Genomic DNA, 19,506 nt, shown 5'->3' on the forward strand with positions numbered 1-19,506 from the left:
ATAACTTTCCAATCTCATGCTTTCTCCCCCATAAATATACCACGTGGAAAGTCCCTCATGTGATGTGTATTTAGAATTACCAAATGATCCTCCTTGTTCCCACTTGCTTTGCAGATCCTCTGGAATTCCTAGCATTAGAAATTTTCTCTCATGTCATGCTACTGTGTCTCCTGGTAGCGCTGATAAAGGCCGCAAGTTACCTGGAGCAAGAATGTAGCCAATATCAGTGTGGAATCATTTGCACTGTATCTTAATAAAGAATGGGGTGGGGAGGGATGGGGTATGTTTGTGATCACCACATCTGCATTCTTCAGTTCTAGCTGTGCAGTCAGCTAGCTATATGACTTTGAGCAAGTCACTTTACATTTATGGATCTTGATTTCCTCACTGGTGAAGTAATGAAGCTGAAATGGATCGTTCTTATTGATTTTTGAGTTCTGACGGTTTGTAACTTTGTGGAAAGGTAAGAGTGTAGGAAAAATTGGGAACAGAGGGAAGCAGTGTCATGCCCTCAACCTCTGGACATCTGAAGATGGAAAATTTATGCTGGGTGCGAGTAGAGTAAGGCAGGTGCATGGAAAGAGAAAGGGTGTTGGGACAGGAGGTGGAGCTAGGGACACATTTTCCCACTTCCTAGCTTTTCCCAGGTCTGACCCCACCTGGCTGGAAGCCCCTGGTTGTAAGCATCTTTAACATTCACTGAGAACTTGATCTCATCCCTCTCTGGTCAGTGCCTTTGTGGCTGTTTCATGCAAATAATTCAAATAGCAATTAAATTATAGTGCTAATTTTATGCCAAGCATTATTCAACACATTTTTCATGTGTGCACTTTCATTCTTACTACATCCCTATGGAAAGTATGGGGAGTCTTCAAAAAAAGTCCACAAAAAATGCATAGTATGAAAAAACTATACTTGGATTTCAATTTTTTTTGCACCACAATAAGCTTGCATTTTAAATCCATCTTTCCATGGACTTTTTGAAGTATCCTTGTACACTTATTATCCTTATTTTGCTACCCAGCAATGGAGTCACAAAGAGATTATTCATACGGTCCAAGATCATATAGCTAGTAAGTGGTTGAGCTGGGACTTGAAACCATATAGTCTTTTTAAAAATATTTATTTACTTGAAAGTCAGAGTTACAGAGAGAGAGAGAAAGAGAGAGAGAGAGAGAGAGAGGTGTCTTCCATCCTCTGGTTCACTCCCAATTGTCCGCAATGGCCAGAGCTGCGCCGATCTGAAGCCAGGAACCAGGAGCTTCTTGCAGGTTTCCCACGCGGGTGCAGGGGCCCAAGGGCTAGGGCCATCTTCCACTGCTTTCCTAGGCCATAGCAGAGAGCTGGATCGGAAGTGGAGCAGCCAGGTCTCGAACCGGCGCCCATATGGGTTGCCAGCACTGCAAGCAGGGTCTTTACCGCTACGCCACAGCACCGACCCCACCAGGCAGTCTTTAAATTAAAATATGTAGCTAAAACCAAAACAAAAGCAGAAGCATATGGCTGATCTCAGAGGCATCTGACATTTTGATTAAATGATAATGTTTTCTTTTAACTGCAGCTCACAGAGTCCCAAAGCTAGCTAAATGGTCGTTCTATGCTACTCCTGAATTGATTTAGTTACCAATTTAAGTAAGAAAAATCACAGTTCTCAGTGAAGAGTTTTCAATACCATTGTCTTTACTGTGTCATCACTTTCTTTGAACTCATGCATGATGCCTCCAGGGGCTTATCCAGACTTTGGACTTGCTCTTTGTTGCCACTTGGCCCTGCACTCTGGAGCTCAAATGTAGTATTGCCCTAGGTCTTACAAATCAGGCCAGTGCCTGGCCCTATTCCTGGTATACAGTCTAGCCCATCCTGTGTGCCTTACCACCCGATACTGAGTCAACAATGCAGCGGCCTATTGGCTCTGTCAATATTTACTTGCCTGGGAAGGAGAGATTTTTTAATAGCTTCCACTGACGCAAAACTGAGCTGCTCCTGACTCTCCACAGCACTGAACAAAGCTGATGTGCGTGCTTCCAGTCCTTCCATTACAGATGTGGCCAGAAGCTGCACGTAAAGATGAGGGACAGACTGGAGGAACTGAAGAACCAAGTACACCCGGGCAGAGACCCTTTGGAGTTGGATGACACCTTGGTATTTGACAACCCTGCTTTCGAGAAGAGTGAGGCCAACTCTATAGAGAAGTTTTTCCAGGAAGTGGCTGAGTTGTCCCTGGCACTGACAGAGCTGGAAGGGCTATCTGTGTCAATAGACAAGAAGCAGCAAGGTGTGCTGTGCTGTACTACAGAGGAGAGTGTGTTCAGGGAGAAGAATGACTTGAGCATCATGAAAGCCTCTTTTACCAGCCAAGCCCGGCTCATCCAGCCCCAGCTCAACACCATCCAGCAGGAGCTGACCACAGACTGTAAGTACAGGCGGGCTGAGCACCGCATCCGCCAGAGCCAGCTCGCTGTCCTCCTTGGCCGCTACCGTGGCATCATCAGCCACCACTATGCCTGCGAGACTCAGTACGTGGTCCGGCTAAAGGAGAAGATGCTGAGGCAGGCTGAACTAGCAGGCCTGAAGTTGCGAGAGGAGGACCTGGAGAAACTGGTAGCTAGCCCAGTGGCTCCTCAAATTGTGGGTCATGATCTAGATATTTTCAAGTCCAAGCAGGGCCTGGCTCTGGTCCAGGTGCGTCACCAGCAGCTTCTGGACTTGGAGTGTCAGATCAGTGAGTTGCATATCATCTTCCTTCAACTGGAGATGCTCATCTCAGAGCAGCAGGAGTTTGTGGACAGCATTGAATACAACATTTTGCAAACTCAGGACTACATTGAACAGTCAAATGAGACAGTGAAGAAAGCCCTCAAATATAAGCGCCAGTCACGCTTCTTAACACTGATATCAACTGTGGTAGGACTTTGTGCTTGTTGTACATGCTTATCTTGTGTGACCAGAGGACTTCATTGAACACAAAATAGGTCTGCTGGTGGTGTGAGCAGCAGCTGAAGAGCTAAGATACCACTTGCGCTGTTTTAGCGCATAACCTTAAGGTCAGCTTTGCCAATGAGTGCCAACACTGGCCTGTTCCCTGCAAGGTAGCCAGGCAGCAAATCTGTTCTTCTGTTGTGGGTTTGCTCAGTATTGTGGCAAAAATATTTGCAAGACTGGCTGCCTTCTGGAGCGCTGAGGCCCAGGAGTTAGTTTTTTCTTCTATTTTTTTTTCTTTTCTTTTTCTTCTTTTCACAGCTGCTTGCTGTGGGTATCAGAATAATCCTTTTTCTTTCTGCTTTCCACTATTAGAACCGTATTAGTGATTAGTGAAAAGCTGTACACCCTTTTCTAGCAAAACGACAAGTGGAGGACCGGGGCATGTCACACCAGGACTTTGATATCATAAGGCAGACATATAGAATGTTGAGTTCCGATGTGAAAAATGACAGTTGGAAGGCCAGGATAGAGGCTGAAGACTGCTCAACAGGTATCAAGAATGTTGGGTTAGAGACTAGAGCAAAAAAGGGTTGGAAACTGAGGAAAAAGTCTGGCAAATTAAAGGACAAAATTTAGTCAAGTGTTCTGCATAAAAATAAGGACACCATCAGTAGGAATAAAGCCTGCCTTGGGGCCACTTGCTGTCCTCCTGCCTCCGTTCAGCTATCTTCATTTCATTCTTATCCTGGTACAAAAAATTTCCAGTGAGCCCATCCTGGAGGTTTTCAGCTGGTGCTGAGTGAAAACCACTTGTTGGAAGTACATGTGGAGGCAGAAAGTCAAGGAAGTTCTGGGACAGAGGAATTTCCCTAATGGAAATAAAAAAAAATGACCAGGAAACCAAGACTTACAAAGCTCTGCATGGAGTAGCTCATGCTCCTGTGGGTGTTTAGAAAGATGTCTGGAAGTTCTTTGCCTCAAGGACTGAAGAGGGACTAAAGGCCATGTGTACGTTGTGGACAAACCTGAGAGCCCTGTCTACTGTTTGTTGTAGAGGAAGCACCTTAAAAAACACTGGAAATACGTGATTTCATTCCTTTAAGGAACCGTTTTTTTACAGCTGTTTCTGAAAAGAAAGCACACATGTGTATTTGCATTTTCCTGTTTCAGAAGCTGCAGCACCTTTAACCTCAACTTCCTTATCTTTGTCTGAATGCCTGCTGTTTTTTTATGGTCCCAATCAGGATACTGGAGTCATCAATGTTTTCATTGGTTTGGTTTTTATAACTCTGGTCCTACAGAGGAACTTGTCTCAAAGGATAAGCTTTTCATAAAATTAGAATATTTTTAGATTCTTTGTTCCCACACTTAAATGGGAAACAAACCCTGTATGAATGTGATATGTGACAATCAGTTTAGAAGGTAATAAATACCATTTGAAATACATCATGCACTACTTCAATTCTTGTTGAAGTTTCATTAGTGCACTTGCTAACAGATGCCTGTCATTCACATTTTTATGGAGGTTGACTCATAGATTTTTTTCACTCAAACAATGAACTGAGCTCTCAAAAATCTTTGCAATCTTGCTACTATTTTCTTAGACAACCTCTACTATCAGAAATATAAAGTGATTGATGCTTACACTTAGGTTATTTACAATAAAACGAGTACATTTTAAACATTTCATTATGAAAATCTGTTCTCTTGCATTATGTGTGTGCATTTAGCCACAAACAGAATGGAATTCATGGGATGTTAATTCCTTGGAATGCTGGGTGATATTTTTCTTGCAGAGTTTCCCTGGGGAGTTTTTTCCCCTATTTCCTTCTAAGTTTCTGTAAATTTTCATCTTTTATAGTTATTTCAGTGAAGATTATTATTGGACATTCTGCCACTGCCCTTGATTGAATGAATGGAAAGCGAAAAAAGGGATGTTTTTTTTTTCTGTTACCAGGAACTACAATTGTCTATGGAAAATTACAGTTTCTGATCATTTAAAGCTGTCTTTAGAATTTTTGTTGGGAAAAAATGTATTAGCAGCTTGTGATGTGTGTGTGTGCATGTGTGTGTGTGTGTGTGTGTGTAGGGGAAATGAGCATATAGAGATGTATTGCAGGAAAAGGGTACAGTAGTAACTGTGTACTTAAAACACATGAAATACAAGAATAATTTTATTTATATGTTGTAATGTGCCAGAAAATAATTAAAATGATGCCTATTTAACATGCAATGATTTTTGAAATGTTTTATAATGTTCTAATACCTATTAACTCCTTTGGTTCTCTCAATACTCCTATATCAGTAAGCCCAAGATTATTAGCTCCATTTTATGAATGAGTTAATCAAAGCCACACAGGAAATGGGAGGTGCCATAGATACTCTCTCTCCTCACTGTTTTACAAATTAACCCAAAGATCACAGGCTTTAGTAAATGACAGTCTTGAGTCTGACTTATTGAATGTGTCAGAGCACTTAACCTAGGCTAACCATACAGAGGGCATGTGACCCCTGACTTTTGCTTAAACTGCTCTTTTCACAGGTGACTTCTTCAAAAGGCACACAGATTTCTATTCAAACTAGTTTTGGGCAAATATTAGCATGTGGCACCTTAACTACCTTATCAGTGAAGGAAAAGCCCAGTTTGCACTCGAAGCTTGAAAGTCGAGCTCTGCCTTGCCTTGCCCAGACTGCTTAAAATTGTGAGCTGCCCATGTCTTGGTTAGTGCTAAATGAATCATGTTAAATTGCTTACAAGCTCCATGGAGGACGTGAGGTAAAACAAGCAGCCAACACTTGTGGAGATGACTATGGAAGGTACCTGTGTGAGTGTTTAGGAGTCTTAATGGGAATAGGAGTCAACACACACACATACACACACACACACTGACCTTATTATAGAAAGTATATATGATTTGTTTTTTTTTCTTCTTTTTTTTTAACTTTTATATAATGAATATAAATTTCCAAAGTACGATTTATGGATTACAATGGCTTCCCCCACATACCATCCCTCCCACCCACTACCCTCCCCTTTCCCACTCCCTCTCCCCTTCCATTCACATCAAGATTCATTTTCGATTATCTTAATATACAGAAGATCAGCTTAGTATACATTAAGTAAGGATTTCAACAGTTTGCTCTCACACAGAAACATAAAGTGAAAAATAATAGATGATTTTTTTTAAATGATGATGAAATCAGATCAGATCTATTGTCATGTTTAATCCCAGTGAGAGTCAAGTTGGGAGTTGATAATTTCTTTTTTTTTTTTTTTTTTTTTTTTTTTTTTTTTTTTTTTACAGAGGATCAGTTTAGTATACATTAAGTAAAGATTTCAACAGTTTGCACCCCCATAAAAACACAAAGTGAAATATATTGTTTGAGTACTCGTTATAGCATTAAATCTCAATACACAGCACATTAAGGACAGAGATCCTACATGAGGAGTAAGTGCACAGTGACTCCTGTTGTTGACTTTACCAATTGACACTCCTGTCTATGGCATCAGTAGTCTCCCTATGCTCCGGTCATGAGTTTCCAAGGCTATGGAAGCCCTCTGAGTTCTCCGATTCTTATCTTGTTTAGACAAGGTCATAGTCAAAGTGGAGGTTCTCTCCTCCCTTCAGAGAAAGGTACCTCCTTCTTTGAAGACCTGTTCTTTCCACTGGGATCTCACTCGCAGAGATCTTTTGCCAGAGTGTCTTGGCTTTCCATGCCTGAAATACTCTCATGGGCTTTTCAGCCAGATCCGAATGCCTTTAGGGCTGATTCTGAGGCCAGAGTGCTATTTAGGACATCTGCCATTCTATGAGTCTGCTGAGTATCTCACTTCCCATGTTGGATCACTCTCCCCTTTATTTATTCCATTGGTTAGTGTTAGCAGGTACTAGACTTGTTTATGTGCTCCCTTTGACTCTTAGTCCTTTCATTATGATCAATTGTGAACTGAAATTGATCACTTGGAATAGTGAGATGGCATTGGTACATGCCACCTTGATGGGATTGAATTGGAATCCCCTGGTATGTTTTTAACTCTACCATTTGGGGCAAGTCAGCTTGAGCATGTCCCAAATTATACATCTCTTCCCTCTCTTATTCCCACTCTTATGTTTAACAGGGATCACATTTCAGTTAATTTTTAACACTTAAGAATAACTGTGTATTAATTACAGAATTAAACCAGTCATATTAAGTAGAACAGACAAAAAAACTACTAAGAGGGATAATGTATTAAGTTGTTCATTAACAGTCAGGGCTATGCTGATCAAGTCACCGTTTCCCATAGTGTCCGTTTCACTTCAGGAGGTTTCCTTTTTGGTGTTGAGTCAGTTGTCACCGATCAGGGAGAACATATGGTATTTGTCCCTTTGGGACTGGCTTATTTCACTCAGCATGATGTGTTCCAGATTCCTCCATTTTGTTGCAAATGACTGGATTTCATTTTTTCTTACTGCGGTATAGTATTCTAAAGAGTACATATCCCATAATTTCTTTATCCAGTCTACCGTTGATGGGCATTTAGGTCGGTTCCAGGTCTTAGCTATTGTGAATTGAGCTGCAATAAACATTAGGCTGCAGACCGCTTTTTTGTTTGCCAATTTAAATTCCTTTGGGTAAATTCCAAGGAGTGGGATGGCTGGGTCGAACGGTAGGGTTATCTTCAGATTTCTGAGGAATCTCCAGACTGACTTCCATAGTGGCTTGACCAGTTTGCATTCCCACCAACAGTGGGTTAGTGTCCCTTTTTCCCCACATGATTTGTTTTTAAAATTTATTTATTTTATTCATTTTTAAAGGCAGATATATAAGATACATCTATCTATCTATCTATCTCTATATATAGATAGATATGATACATGCATATGTATATCGAGAGAGAGAGACAGAGAGAGAGCATCTTCTGGTTCACTCCTTAAATGCCTACAATAACCAGGGCTGGGCTAGGCTGAGGCCAGGATTTCAATCTGGATCTCCCATGTGGGTAACAGGTACACAAGTACTTGCGGCATCACCTGCTGCCTCCCAGGGTACACATTAACAGGAAGCTGGAATCAGAAGCAGATCTTGGAGACTGACGTAACATAGCAGGTTAAGCTGCTGCTTGCAATGCTGGCATCCCATATCCGAGTGCCAATTCAAGTTTGGCTGCTCTCTTTCTGATCCAGTTTCTTGCTAATGTATGCAGAAAAGCAGCAGAAGATGGCCCAAATGTTTGGATGCCTGCCGCCCATGTGGTAGACCAGGATGGAGTTTTGGGCTCCTGGCTTCAGCCTGGCCCAGTCCTGGTTGTTGTGGCCATTTAGGGAGTGAACAAGCAGATGGAAAATCTCTCTCTCTCTCTCTCTCTCTCTCTCTCTGTCTGTCTCCCATCTTTCCTGTGATGCTTTGTCTTTCAAATTAAAAAAATAAACCTTTACAAAAAAAAAAAAAGAAGAAGAAGCAGAGCTGGGACTTGATCCAGGTACTCATATATGAGATGAGGGTGCCCCAGCAGCATCTGAATTGCTCCACCAAATGCCTACCCCTCCACTTTAATTTTTATAAAAGTAACACATGCTCATTGTAGAAAATGCGGACATTAAGAAAAGCATTTATGAAAATGAGCTTCAAATCTTCCCACTTAGCGATAGTCATTTTGGTGTGCAGTATTCTCTGATTATTTATACAATCATCTTTATAGTCTCATATACTACTTTTTCCTAATATTATATTGTAAACATTTTCCTATGTTAGTAGTTATTTTTCACAGTTAGCACTCTGCTTTATGCTTCACATAGAAACACCTCATTGCAACCTATTGCGGGATCTTTTTAGCCACCTGTCTAGCCTGAGAGGTTCTTGCTTTCACGACATAGGTGTGGAGGATCAGTGTTATGGACATAGGCCTTGTCTGTCCTGTTCTATGTCCAGATGCCTAATTTGCTTTACTTTCCCTTGCTTTTGGAAAGAGAAAGCTCTGCTTCTTCTTCTTTCTTGAAGATTTACTTATTCATTTATTTGAGAGGCAGAGTATATTGGAAGCTATGTGTTCATAGATACAATCCAGTAATAGATTATTCCATAGATTTTATTTTTTTAAGTTTTAAGAGAACAATGTGGTTTGTATACTAGGCTATTTTCCTGAGTTCCTTGGAAGTTCCCCAATTTATGTGGTGAATTTATAGTAGTGTATTGTTTGTTTTATGAGACAAATGCTTAATGACTATCTAGTATGTGTTCAAATCTTTACTAGGTGCTATGGGTCCAATACGGATGTGGTTTTTCCTTCAAGGAGCTCTTCAGAAAAATACAGAATAAAAATGAATTAAAAAATTAGACTTGTGAAACAACTCAGAGTAAGAGTACTAGTATCACAAAATATTTTATTGTAGAGAGATAGATTTTGTTCAGTTGAATAGAATTAAATCTATAATTCATAAGTTATGCAAGATTTTGAACCTCTAATTTGTTCTAAGTGAGGTCCTGAGGCGTCTAGCTTAATGAATGGTTTGGGGTGGTCAAGAAGGGCTTCATGGGAGAGGGAAGAGTTTCCTTCAATCCTCTGCAGTTTGGCTGGCTTGATTGGTTTTATACTTGCTCAACGTTCTGCAGGTCACAAAACATTAATAGACCATTAGAATTTACTAACAACCTTGAGGAGTAAATAGGCAAAGTGCTATCATTTCCATTTTACCTAACTTTGATCTTCCTTTATGTATTTTCTCTTCATTGCTTTTCACAGCTTTTGTCTGTGAATATGTGCTTGTCTGTGTTCCTGGGAGAATAGGATTATTTCAGTAAACAGGTTTAGGAAAGCACAGCCAGGAAATACTGACTTGGTGAAGGCAGGTGAGAACTCTAAGCCAGATGGAAATGCAATACTTACAGGTGGATGTCACATATATGAAGCACTTCAAAAATTTTGTGGAATATTCTCCTTTTGTCCGCACACTAGTTAGGATAGGAACTGTCCTTTTATTGGTATACCCTGATTCTGTTGACCTCTGTCAACATCTGTGATCTTAGGACTCTAACTTTACCTGTTTGTATATTCAGTTAGGGTACCATCACCTGCCCAGTAAAGGGGGCTACTGAGCTGTGGTGTGGTGCATTTCTCTACTCACAGCACTGCCCGCATTCACACCTGAGTGTGCACTCCCATTCTATCTTTAAAATAAATTCTGCTCCCATTCTTGCGCTTTATGTATGTCTTTGCTTTGAATATTTATCTCATGTGGAGGCAAGAACCAGGGCTAATATAGCTGCGGACCTTTCACCCAGTGACAAAATTATGGACAAAGTGTTGCCTCTCCAAAAACTGGAGCTTGCTTTAGACCTGAGATAGACTGTGGAGCCCTCTCCTGCTATCCATTCTCATGCTATCCCTATTTCTAGCATCTCTATTAGCACTTCCCAACAGGCAAAATTGTGAGCCACAAAAGTCAATTACATAGGCAATTTTATATTTTCTAGTGGCCACATTAAAAAAGTGAAAAATAAAGAGGTATAATTAATTTTACTAATATGTTCAAAATTTTTCACTAATATATCCAAAATATTAACATTCAACATGTAATTAATATTAAAATTATTAATGAAATATTTTATCTTCTTTTTTCCATACTGAGTCTTCAAAATCTAGCATTCATTTAATATATTTCCAGTGCTCCATATGGGTAATGATTGATATATTGGACAGAGCAGCTTGACATGGTGGTTACTGACAGGTGGACTTTTTTTTGATAATTTCTGCAGTTTTGTGGTTTTTTTAAAGAATGAAAATGCCTATATGTTTTTTTCTTTATTCCCCTTATCAGCCAGCATACAGGATTCTGCTATCTTGATTTTCTGAATTTCTTGACAGAACTCAAATCTGGTATCTAGGTATTTTTAAAGCAAATATTTGTTTTCTGTGATTTTTGACATCATATTGGGGTAGGAGGTTTGGAAGAATTTAAATTTTATTCAATTTTCAGAATTAAAACAGGTAATATCATAACTGTCCTTCCTTGCTAAATTTAAGATTTATGTGGGAGTAGAGAGGTTTGTGATTTATTCTTCTTTCCCTTTTCTTCCATAACTGGGAAATATTCTGTGTATTTGTGTGTGACAGGAGAAGGACGGGTGGCACAATTAGCAAATGGAAAGAGCACTACTGTGAAGGTCAATAGTTTTGGATATTATCTCCAGTGCTGTAACTTATGAAATGTGTGAACTTAGACACATGACTTGTTTGGTTCTTGGTTTCTTCACACATGGAATAAAGAAGTTGAATGAGATGATTTCTAAGTTCCTTTCCAGCATATCCATCATTTTCCCTAGCCTTGTCCCAGGATTAGCATCACGAGGGTATTTTAATGGGATTCTTACCTACCAAGGAGGCAGGCCCACCCTTTACGTAGTTCTTAATCAGGTTCTGTGAATAGGTCAGGGGTACATGAAACACCTGAAATTGTTAACAAAATTTCTAGTCTTGTGGATGTTTATCTTTTGCCAGGAGAGACGACCTGTAGCTTTCATCACATTAAGAAGTCCATGATCCCCAAAAGAGTGGTGCTAGACAAAGCACTAGCTCCTGGGGCCTTGTAAACTCTCAGTTAAGAGTTGGCTATGGGGCCGGCTCTGTGGCATCGCGGGTAAAGCTGTTGACCACAGTGCCGGCATCCCATATGGGCACTGGTTTGTGTCCCGGCTGCTCCACTTCTGATACAGCTCTCTGCTATGGCTTGGGAAAGCAGTAGAAGATGGACCAAGTCCTTGGGCCCCTGCACATGTGTGGGAGACCTGAAAGAAGCTCCTGGATCCTGGCTTTGGATTGGCCCAGCTCCGTCTGTTGTGACCATTTGGGGAGTGAACCAGTGGATGGAAGACCTCTCTCTCTCTCTGCTTCTCTGTAACTTTGTCTTTCAAATAAATAAATAAATCTTAAAAATAAATTCTGGCCACACTTTGAAATGCAATGATTTTTAACAGCCCTTGTCTTTACTGTTGAGGAACTGCGTTTTTTTTCTTCCTACTATTTGTTGAACTCTCTACTTAGTGTAGAGTTAATCTTATGTGCATAAAGTTAACTGAAATAGATCTTTGTAAAAAAACAAAAGAATGAGAATAGGAGAGGGAGGAGGAAGAAGGATGGGAGTGTGGGTGGGAAGGAGGGTGGAGTGGGAAGAATCACTGTGATCCTAAATCTGTATATATGAAGTACATGAAACTAGTATACCTTATATAAAATTAAAAAAAAATAAATAAAAGTTTGGTCATTGGGGTCTCAGTGACTGATACGTCTGAAAAGACTTAGAAGCTTGGTTAAGGGATCTCCAAGTTACCCTCTTTCACTTCTAACACTGCCAGTAAGAATTTGTTAGATCGAGGTCAGCTTATCCATATGTTCCTGTGTCCTTGAGAAAGAGCAAATCATAGCAACCAGTGTGGAGGAAACATTTCATTTTTATATATGTGGTGAATGTGTTGATCTTTTTTTCTGGAACCTGTTACAACTACCTCAGCAGGATAAAGAGATTAGGCTCAATTCTGAATACTAAACCAAATGGAGACTTGAGGGGGTGGTTGTTGCAAAATTATGAAGAGGAGACATCAAAAATATGAGTATTTTTTGATAAAGTAACTTAGGATTCTTACTTGAAGGCAGGCCAAGGACATATATATCAAAGGTGGGAGATAAGGAATTTTATCAGGTATTGAAAATTGGGATTCTTTCTAATGTTGTACCTGAGCGAGTGCAAACAAAGGAGCAGCACACACTGGTAAAATTTGATGCTCCTTTATTGCCAGTGGAGAGTGGGCTCTTGCCCTGAAGAACTCTCCACCCCAAAGTCCAAAGCAACAGGGTTTTTAAAGGCAAAAATCACAAAATCAGGAGGGGGAATACATGGTTACTGGGGTCAAGTTAACCTAAAACCTATGTGAAACTAATATCAATTATAATCTTAATAATACCAGTTACAGTCTTAACAATTTCAATTATAATCTTGACATTAATCCAGATATTGGCTTAAATCATATGTAGGACACAGACAAATGACATTTGTATCATTAACCCAGCTTTAGCCTATCCGCTTCCAAGCTTGGGCGATCATGCTAGAGGGTTTCTATGCTTTGCCAAGTGTGATGTAGTTCGACTGTTGTTGTCCGAGAGTTTTAGATTATAGTTTGAGACCAGAGTCTCATGGGCGAATGCTTTCTCAAGATGGAGTCTCAGGTGCTCCAAAATGGAGTCCTTATTATCAAGGTGTTACTTCACTAAGCTAACAGAATTTGTACTAAAACAGGACTATTCAGACCAAGCACAGGCAGTAAAGTCTTGTCAAGTAAGGAGCTAGACTAGATATGAAAATCTAGTAAAGAAAGGCATTACCTACCCCCCCCCCCCCAAAAAAAAAAAAGTGGATGGACAGGGTATGACTAAAGTTTAGTCAAGTAAAGCCTTTGTGAAATGTCACAGGCAATGCTTGACAGACAATCAACAGCCTGTTTCACATCCACTAGCTTGTTTTATGCTCCTTGTTTTGGTATCTGTTGTCTCTTACTTTGAAGATTAAGTGAACTATCAAGTGAGCACTCATGTTTTGGTTTCTGGAAGTAAGTGGATGAGGCTTGGGGAAGACTGGATTTAGTACTGATTGCAGATTCTGCCTGTTCCTGCTGTGAGGCTCCTTTTTCTTCACAGGAATCTAAAGAAAGGATGATATCTGACTTGTTCTGCCTGGAATGTCAGCCTCACAGAACTGTGAGCTCAGCTGATAGTAACAAGTAGTGACAGGCCTGATCTGTCCAACACAGGAAAGTTACCTCGGCAGAGGACTTGAGGTTTAATTAGCTGTCATCATCATTCTGTCAATATTAGGACAGTATAACTCATCTCCCCACAAAAAGCAAGGAAGTAAAGACTGAATTGTAACATGACTCATGACCAAGTTAATGTGAACACCAAGCAATAATGGCAACCTTAATTCCTAATTCAGGCCAGCCCTTCATGCAGGCAGAATAGCTCAAAGTACAGGACAAGCTGAAGGCCAAAGATCAGGGACTGCCTGAAGGAGCAATATGGGGTTAGGGGTAGATGAAGTTCAACGTTGCATCCTCCATGCTGTGGTCCAGACAGGGTGTTTGTTAATTAAATCGTTGTCTGAGAAATCTGAGAATTGACACTGAGGTTAGGTAGCAAAAGTGTTGTCATTTTGATTGGATGGAGACATGAGTGACCAAATTGTGTGTGACTAGAAAACACCGTAGGACTGACCTGCTTCTGCCCGTGTCCAGGCTGTGGATGTGCAACGGAGTAAAGTCGGGGACTCAGGAACAGTGTGGGCCCGTAGTCCACGGGAATATCTTAATGAACTGAGCTATCTCAGAATGTATCCTATGACATGGGTGTGGAGACAGGTAATGCTTAGAATTTTCAGAACAAATCAAGCTTGTAGAGCAGCAATTTCAAGTCTCTCTGTCATTTCACCACTTTTTATTTTGCATTCTGTCAGCAGTTTGAAATCAAGAATGATAATGTGTCTGGCTAAGCAGGAATAAGACAGTAGCTCTTAAAAGAAACTTAACAAATATGGCATTTTTTAGAGGATAGATTGCTTTAAAAAGAATGTTAAATTTCCAAATATCCTTAGCCAATAAGGTAGTTGTCAGTGTAGAATACCATTAGATAGTCAAGAAATCTAGGGTCAGGCCGGTCATACTGTGCTCCTGTACTCTGTGACCTTGGGTAAATCACTTTCTCATTCTGAATTTAAATCTGTTTGTGTAATAAAGGGTGGATAATCATACTAACCTAATAAGCTAGTTATGGAAAGTAAAGCCAATAACAAGTACAACTTACTTCAAATAGAATAAACACTTAGTAAACATGATTGCCCACTCCAATTCCTTTTTCTTGTTTGCCTGTTCTCAAAAAAAGTCAGCATATTTTTTTTCATAATTTTGAGGTCATTGAACATTACCACACAGGTATTCTCTTAGTTTTCAATGGCCACTAGTGTTTTTATTTTATATTGTACAGCACATTATACTTTCCACAGAATTTTTACATGTATCATTGCTAGGATCTGGGCTAGGGTGAGGCAAATGAGCACTTGGGGTAAAATTTTAAGGAAGCACTCATTGTCAGAGGCAAGATACCTCACTAGACTCACCCTGACCTGGTCCTGATAATCACTAAACTAAGACCTTGAATTAAAAGAGGCACTTTTTCTTTTTTTAATTTTTATTTTATTTATTTATTTTTTGACAGGCAGAGTGGACAGTGAGAGAGAGAGACAGAGAGAAAGGTCTTCCTTTGACATTGGTTCATCCTCCAGTGGCTGCCGCGGCCGACGCACCGCGTTGATCCGAAGGCAGGAGCCAGGTGCTTCTCCTGGTCTCCCATGGGGTGCAGGGCCCAAGGACTTGGGCCATCCTCCACTGCATTCCCGGGCCATAGCAGAGAGCTGGCCTGGAAGAGGGGCAACTGGGACAGAATCCGGCGCCCCGACCGGGACTAGAACCCGGTGTGCCGGCGCCGCAAGGCGGAGGATTAGCCTATTGAGCTGCGGCGCCGGCCATCACTTTTTCAATTTTAAGAGCTATGCTACAACATCCAGTCCCTGGTAGATAATAAATTGCTTTAAATGAATGAGTGATTGAATAAAGGAACATATTCTCATTACAATCTTGTGGCTTTGGAAGGGCAGGAACTTGTGGGAAATTGGAATAAGCATTCTCAATTCTTTATTGTCATGGCTTTGTAGTGAGCAATGTGTACTTACCCACTGCTTTGATTTGAGGTTCAGCCACATGACCTGCTTTGCCAAGGAGGTAAAGCTGACATAATGCATGCAAAATTTGTGTTGCATGATTTTATTTGTCTTTTTCTACTACCATGAGAAGAATATTACTGGCTTAGTCCTTGGTTTTCAGGAGAATGAGAGTCACATGAAGCAGATCTAGACCCAGTCTATAGCTTGGAGCCAAGTCCAGCTGAGCTCAGCACAGATCAGCTAACCTGTAAATGCATGAATGACAATAAATGATTTTTTCTTTATGAGCCGCTGAGTTTGGGGTGGTTTGTTGGACAGTGTTACAATGGAAAAAGCTGACTGATACAGATGGTGAAATGATGTGACTAAAATTGTACAACTTGGGGCTGGCATTGTGGTGTAGCAGGTAAGGCAGCCACCTGCGATGCCAGCATCCCATATGGCCACTGGTTCGAGTCCCAGCTGCTCCACTTCTGCTCCAGCTCCCTGATAATGACTTGGGAAAAACGTCAGAAGGTGACCCAAGTGTTTTGGCCCCCACCATCCACATAGAAAACCTGCATGGAGCTCCTAACTCCTGGCTTCAACTGCCCAGGTCTGGCTGTTTTGGCCATCTGGGTGGTAAACTAGCAGGTAGAGGATCTCTCTTTGTATTTCTCCCTTCCTCTTTGTGGCTCTGATTTTCAAATAATTAAATAAATATTTAAAGAATAAATAAAATTATGTAAATTATAGATTGCAGAATTATGAGTAGAATTCAGAACTTGAAACAAGATATAGTGCTCTTCTGTGACAACATCCTAAATAAACTAATGATTTCTTTCACTTTTTTAAATAAAAGATTTATTTATTTCTTTAAAAGTCAGAGCTACGGCCGGCGCCCGGCTCACTAGGCTAATCCTCCGCCTTGCGGCGCCGGCACACCCGGTTCTAGTCCCGGTCGGGGTGCCGGATTCTGTCCCGGTTGCCCCTCTTCCAGGCCAGCTCTCTGCTGTGGCCAGGGAGTGCAGTGGAGGATGGCCCAGGTGCTTGGGCCCTGCACCCCATGGGAGACCAGGAAAAGCACCTGGCTCCTGGCTCCTGCCATCGGATCAGCGCGGTGCGCCGGCCGCAGCGCGCCGGCCGCGGCGGCCATTGGAGGGTGAACCAACGGCAAAGGAAGACCTTTCTCTCTCTCTCTCTCTCACTGTCCACTCTGCCTGTCAAAAAAAAAAAGTCAGAGCTACACACAGAGAGAGAAGGAGAGGCAGGGAGAGAGAGAGAGAGAGAGAGAGAGAGAGAGAGAGGTCTTCCATCTGCTGGCTCACTCACCAATTGACTGCAATGGTCAGAGCTGCGCCGATCTGAAGCCAAGAGCCAGGACTTTCTTCTAGGTCTCCCATGTGGGTGCAGGGGCCCAAGGACTTGGGCCATCTTCTGATGCTTTCCCAGGCCATAGCAGAGAGCTGGATTAGAAATGGAGCAACCAAGCCCATGTGGGATGCTGGCACTGCAGGCTACGACACAACACCAGCCCCGATTTCTTTCAGTTGTATGACTGCTGCTGATTGGTAGAAATTTGAGTTTTTGACCCTTCCTTACCATAGACAACTTCCTAGATCCCCTTATGTTATTTCATTCTTACTTGATAAGCTACAAGAGGCCCCAGGGGCATTGCTTTATTCTGTGGTATTCTGCTGGTCACATTCCTCTTTATTACAATTCTTTGCTCATGTCTAAATGTTGGCCATTAAATTATTTTATATATAAAGTCATTTTCTTATTTATTGGCCTTAAAATAACATTCATTTCTTTTATCTGAGTCTCAGAATCTCTGTAAATGACGTGATTTTTCTGCAGCAACTTGACTCAGTTTCTAAAGTGCTATGAAATGATACACACCAGGCAGAAGGTATCTATCAGGCCTGGGAACACTAGGAAGCGATTTGGCATTATGTGATATTATCCAAACCCGCAGTGTGCAATATACTTTTAGAATGCTTTAAGTCAGCATCCTTATGTTGCACATAAATAGAATGACAATATAATGTAGTGCCCAAATCAGGACACTCTTGGAAATGAAAGGAGGCAATATTACTAATTCCTCCATGACAATAGGTAAAAATCAGAAAATCTCAACAAACTGAAATTTGAGTCACTCTATAGATGAGTGAACTGGAACCAAGCGTGTGCATGTGTGTGTGTGTGTGTGTGTGTGTGTGTGTGAGTGAGAGAGAGAGAGAGAGAAAGAGAGAGAGAGAGAGAGATAATTTTGAAACTCAGGTCCCCAGATTCGTAGCCCCCATGGTGTTTCCACTAAACCATGAGGAAAGATTCTTGTGATGATTTCAGTGAGAAGAATTGCTATACATTCTCCTCTGGATCCACTTTCTTTCTTAATGGACTCTAACTCATAACTACTAGAGTTAACAAGAATAAGACCTATATTGACAGTATTAATGTAGAGAAGACTTGGTACTGAAGTTTCACGTGCTAATTAAATCCTTAAAAAGATGGTTGAAAAGAAATCCATTATTTATGATACTCTTTCAGAATGCTGCATAATTTATTCTATTATAAGTGGATTGCTCAAGATATTATACTGATTGTCAGCATTTTTATACAACATCTATAAAATAGCTTGTATACCTTAAATAAAAGGTTTATATGTTAGAAAATACAACAAAAAATAAAATAAAATAAAATAGCATGTAAGTCATTTCAAACCATCAGTATGTATTCCCTACCTTTCCTTATAAGTATATAGAAGAGAGACTGGTGCTGTGGCATAGCAGGTTAAGCTGCCATCTGCAACGCCAGCATCTTATATGGGGGCCAGTTCAAGTCCTGGCTGCTCTACTTCAGATACAGCTCCTTACTAATGCACTTGGGAAAGCAGTGGAAGATGGCCTAAGTGCTCAGGCCCCTGCACCTATGTGGGAGACCTGGAAGAAGCTCCTTGCTCCTGGCTTTGGTCTGACCCAGCCCTGACTGTTGTGACCATCTGGGGAGTGAACCAGAGGATGGAAGATCTCTCTCTCTCCCCCGTTCCCTCTGTGTGTGTGTGTATAACTCTGCCTTTCAAAAAAAATGTATAGAGGAGACATAACTGTATAATGGGATTACAAACACAATGAGAAGCTTCCCCATCTCCCAAACCAAAAAGTCTGTAAAGACCAGGCCTGCGGCGCCGCGGCTCACTAGGCTAATCCTCCGCCTTGTGGCGCCGGCACACCGGGTTCTAGTCCCGGTCGGGGCGCCGGATTCTGTCCCGGTTGCCCCTCGTCCAGGCCAGCTCTCTGCTGTGGCCAGGGAGTGCAGTGGAGGATGGCCCAAGTGCTTGGGCCCTGCACCCCATGGGAGACCAGGAGAAGCACCTGGCTCCTGCCTTCGGATCAGCGCGGTACGCCAGCCACAGCGGGCTGGCCATGGCGGCCATTGGAGGGTGAACCAGTGGCAAAAGGAAGACCTTTCTCTCTTCTCTCTCTCTCACTGTCCACTCTGCCTGTCAAAAAAAAAAAAAAAAAAAAAAAAAAAAAAAAAGATCAGGCCTGGAATACCATCATTACCAATAAATTTCTTTGAGTTAAGAATTGCTTTCCCATTCATGTTTAATATCATCTTGCCTCGGCCGGTGCTGCGGCTCACTAGGCTAATCCTCTACCTGCAGCGCCGGCACTCTGGGTTCTAGTCCCTGTTGGGGCGCCAGTTCTGTCCCAGTTGCTCCTCTTCCAGTCCAGCTCTCTGCTGTGGCCCGGGAAGGCCATGGAGGATGACCCAAGTGCTTGGACCCTGCACCCGCATGGGAGACCAGGAGGAAGCACCTGGCTCCTGGCTTCAGATCGCCGTAGCGGCCATTTGT

General features: G+C 41.6%; 1 protein-coding gene across 1 annotated transcript in view; it reads left to right on the top strand.

Moving 5' to 3' along the window:
- The first annotated feature begins 2,067 nt into the window (after positions 1-2,067).
- Positions 2,068-19,506, top strand: part of LOC100344356 (syntaxin-3) — a 33,006-nt gene continuing 15,567 nt past the window's right edge. The window contains exons 1-2 of the mRNA XM_002720236.2: positions 2,068-2,904; positions 5,681-5,747. Coding sequence (XP_002720282.2) covers positions 2,068-2,904; positions 5,681-5,747 — 904 coding nt within the window. The remainder of the gene's footprint in view (positions 2,905-5,680; positions 5,748-19,506) is intronic.

Source organism: Oryctolagus cuniculus, chromosome X, assembly GCF_964237555.1.
Source record: "Oryctolagus cuniculus chromosome X, mOryCun1.1, whole genome shotgun sequence".
Taxonomy (NCBI): domain Eukaryota; kingdom Metazoa; phylum Chordata; class Mammalia; order Lagomorpha; family Leporidae; genus Oryctolagus; species Oryctolagus cuniculus.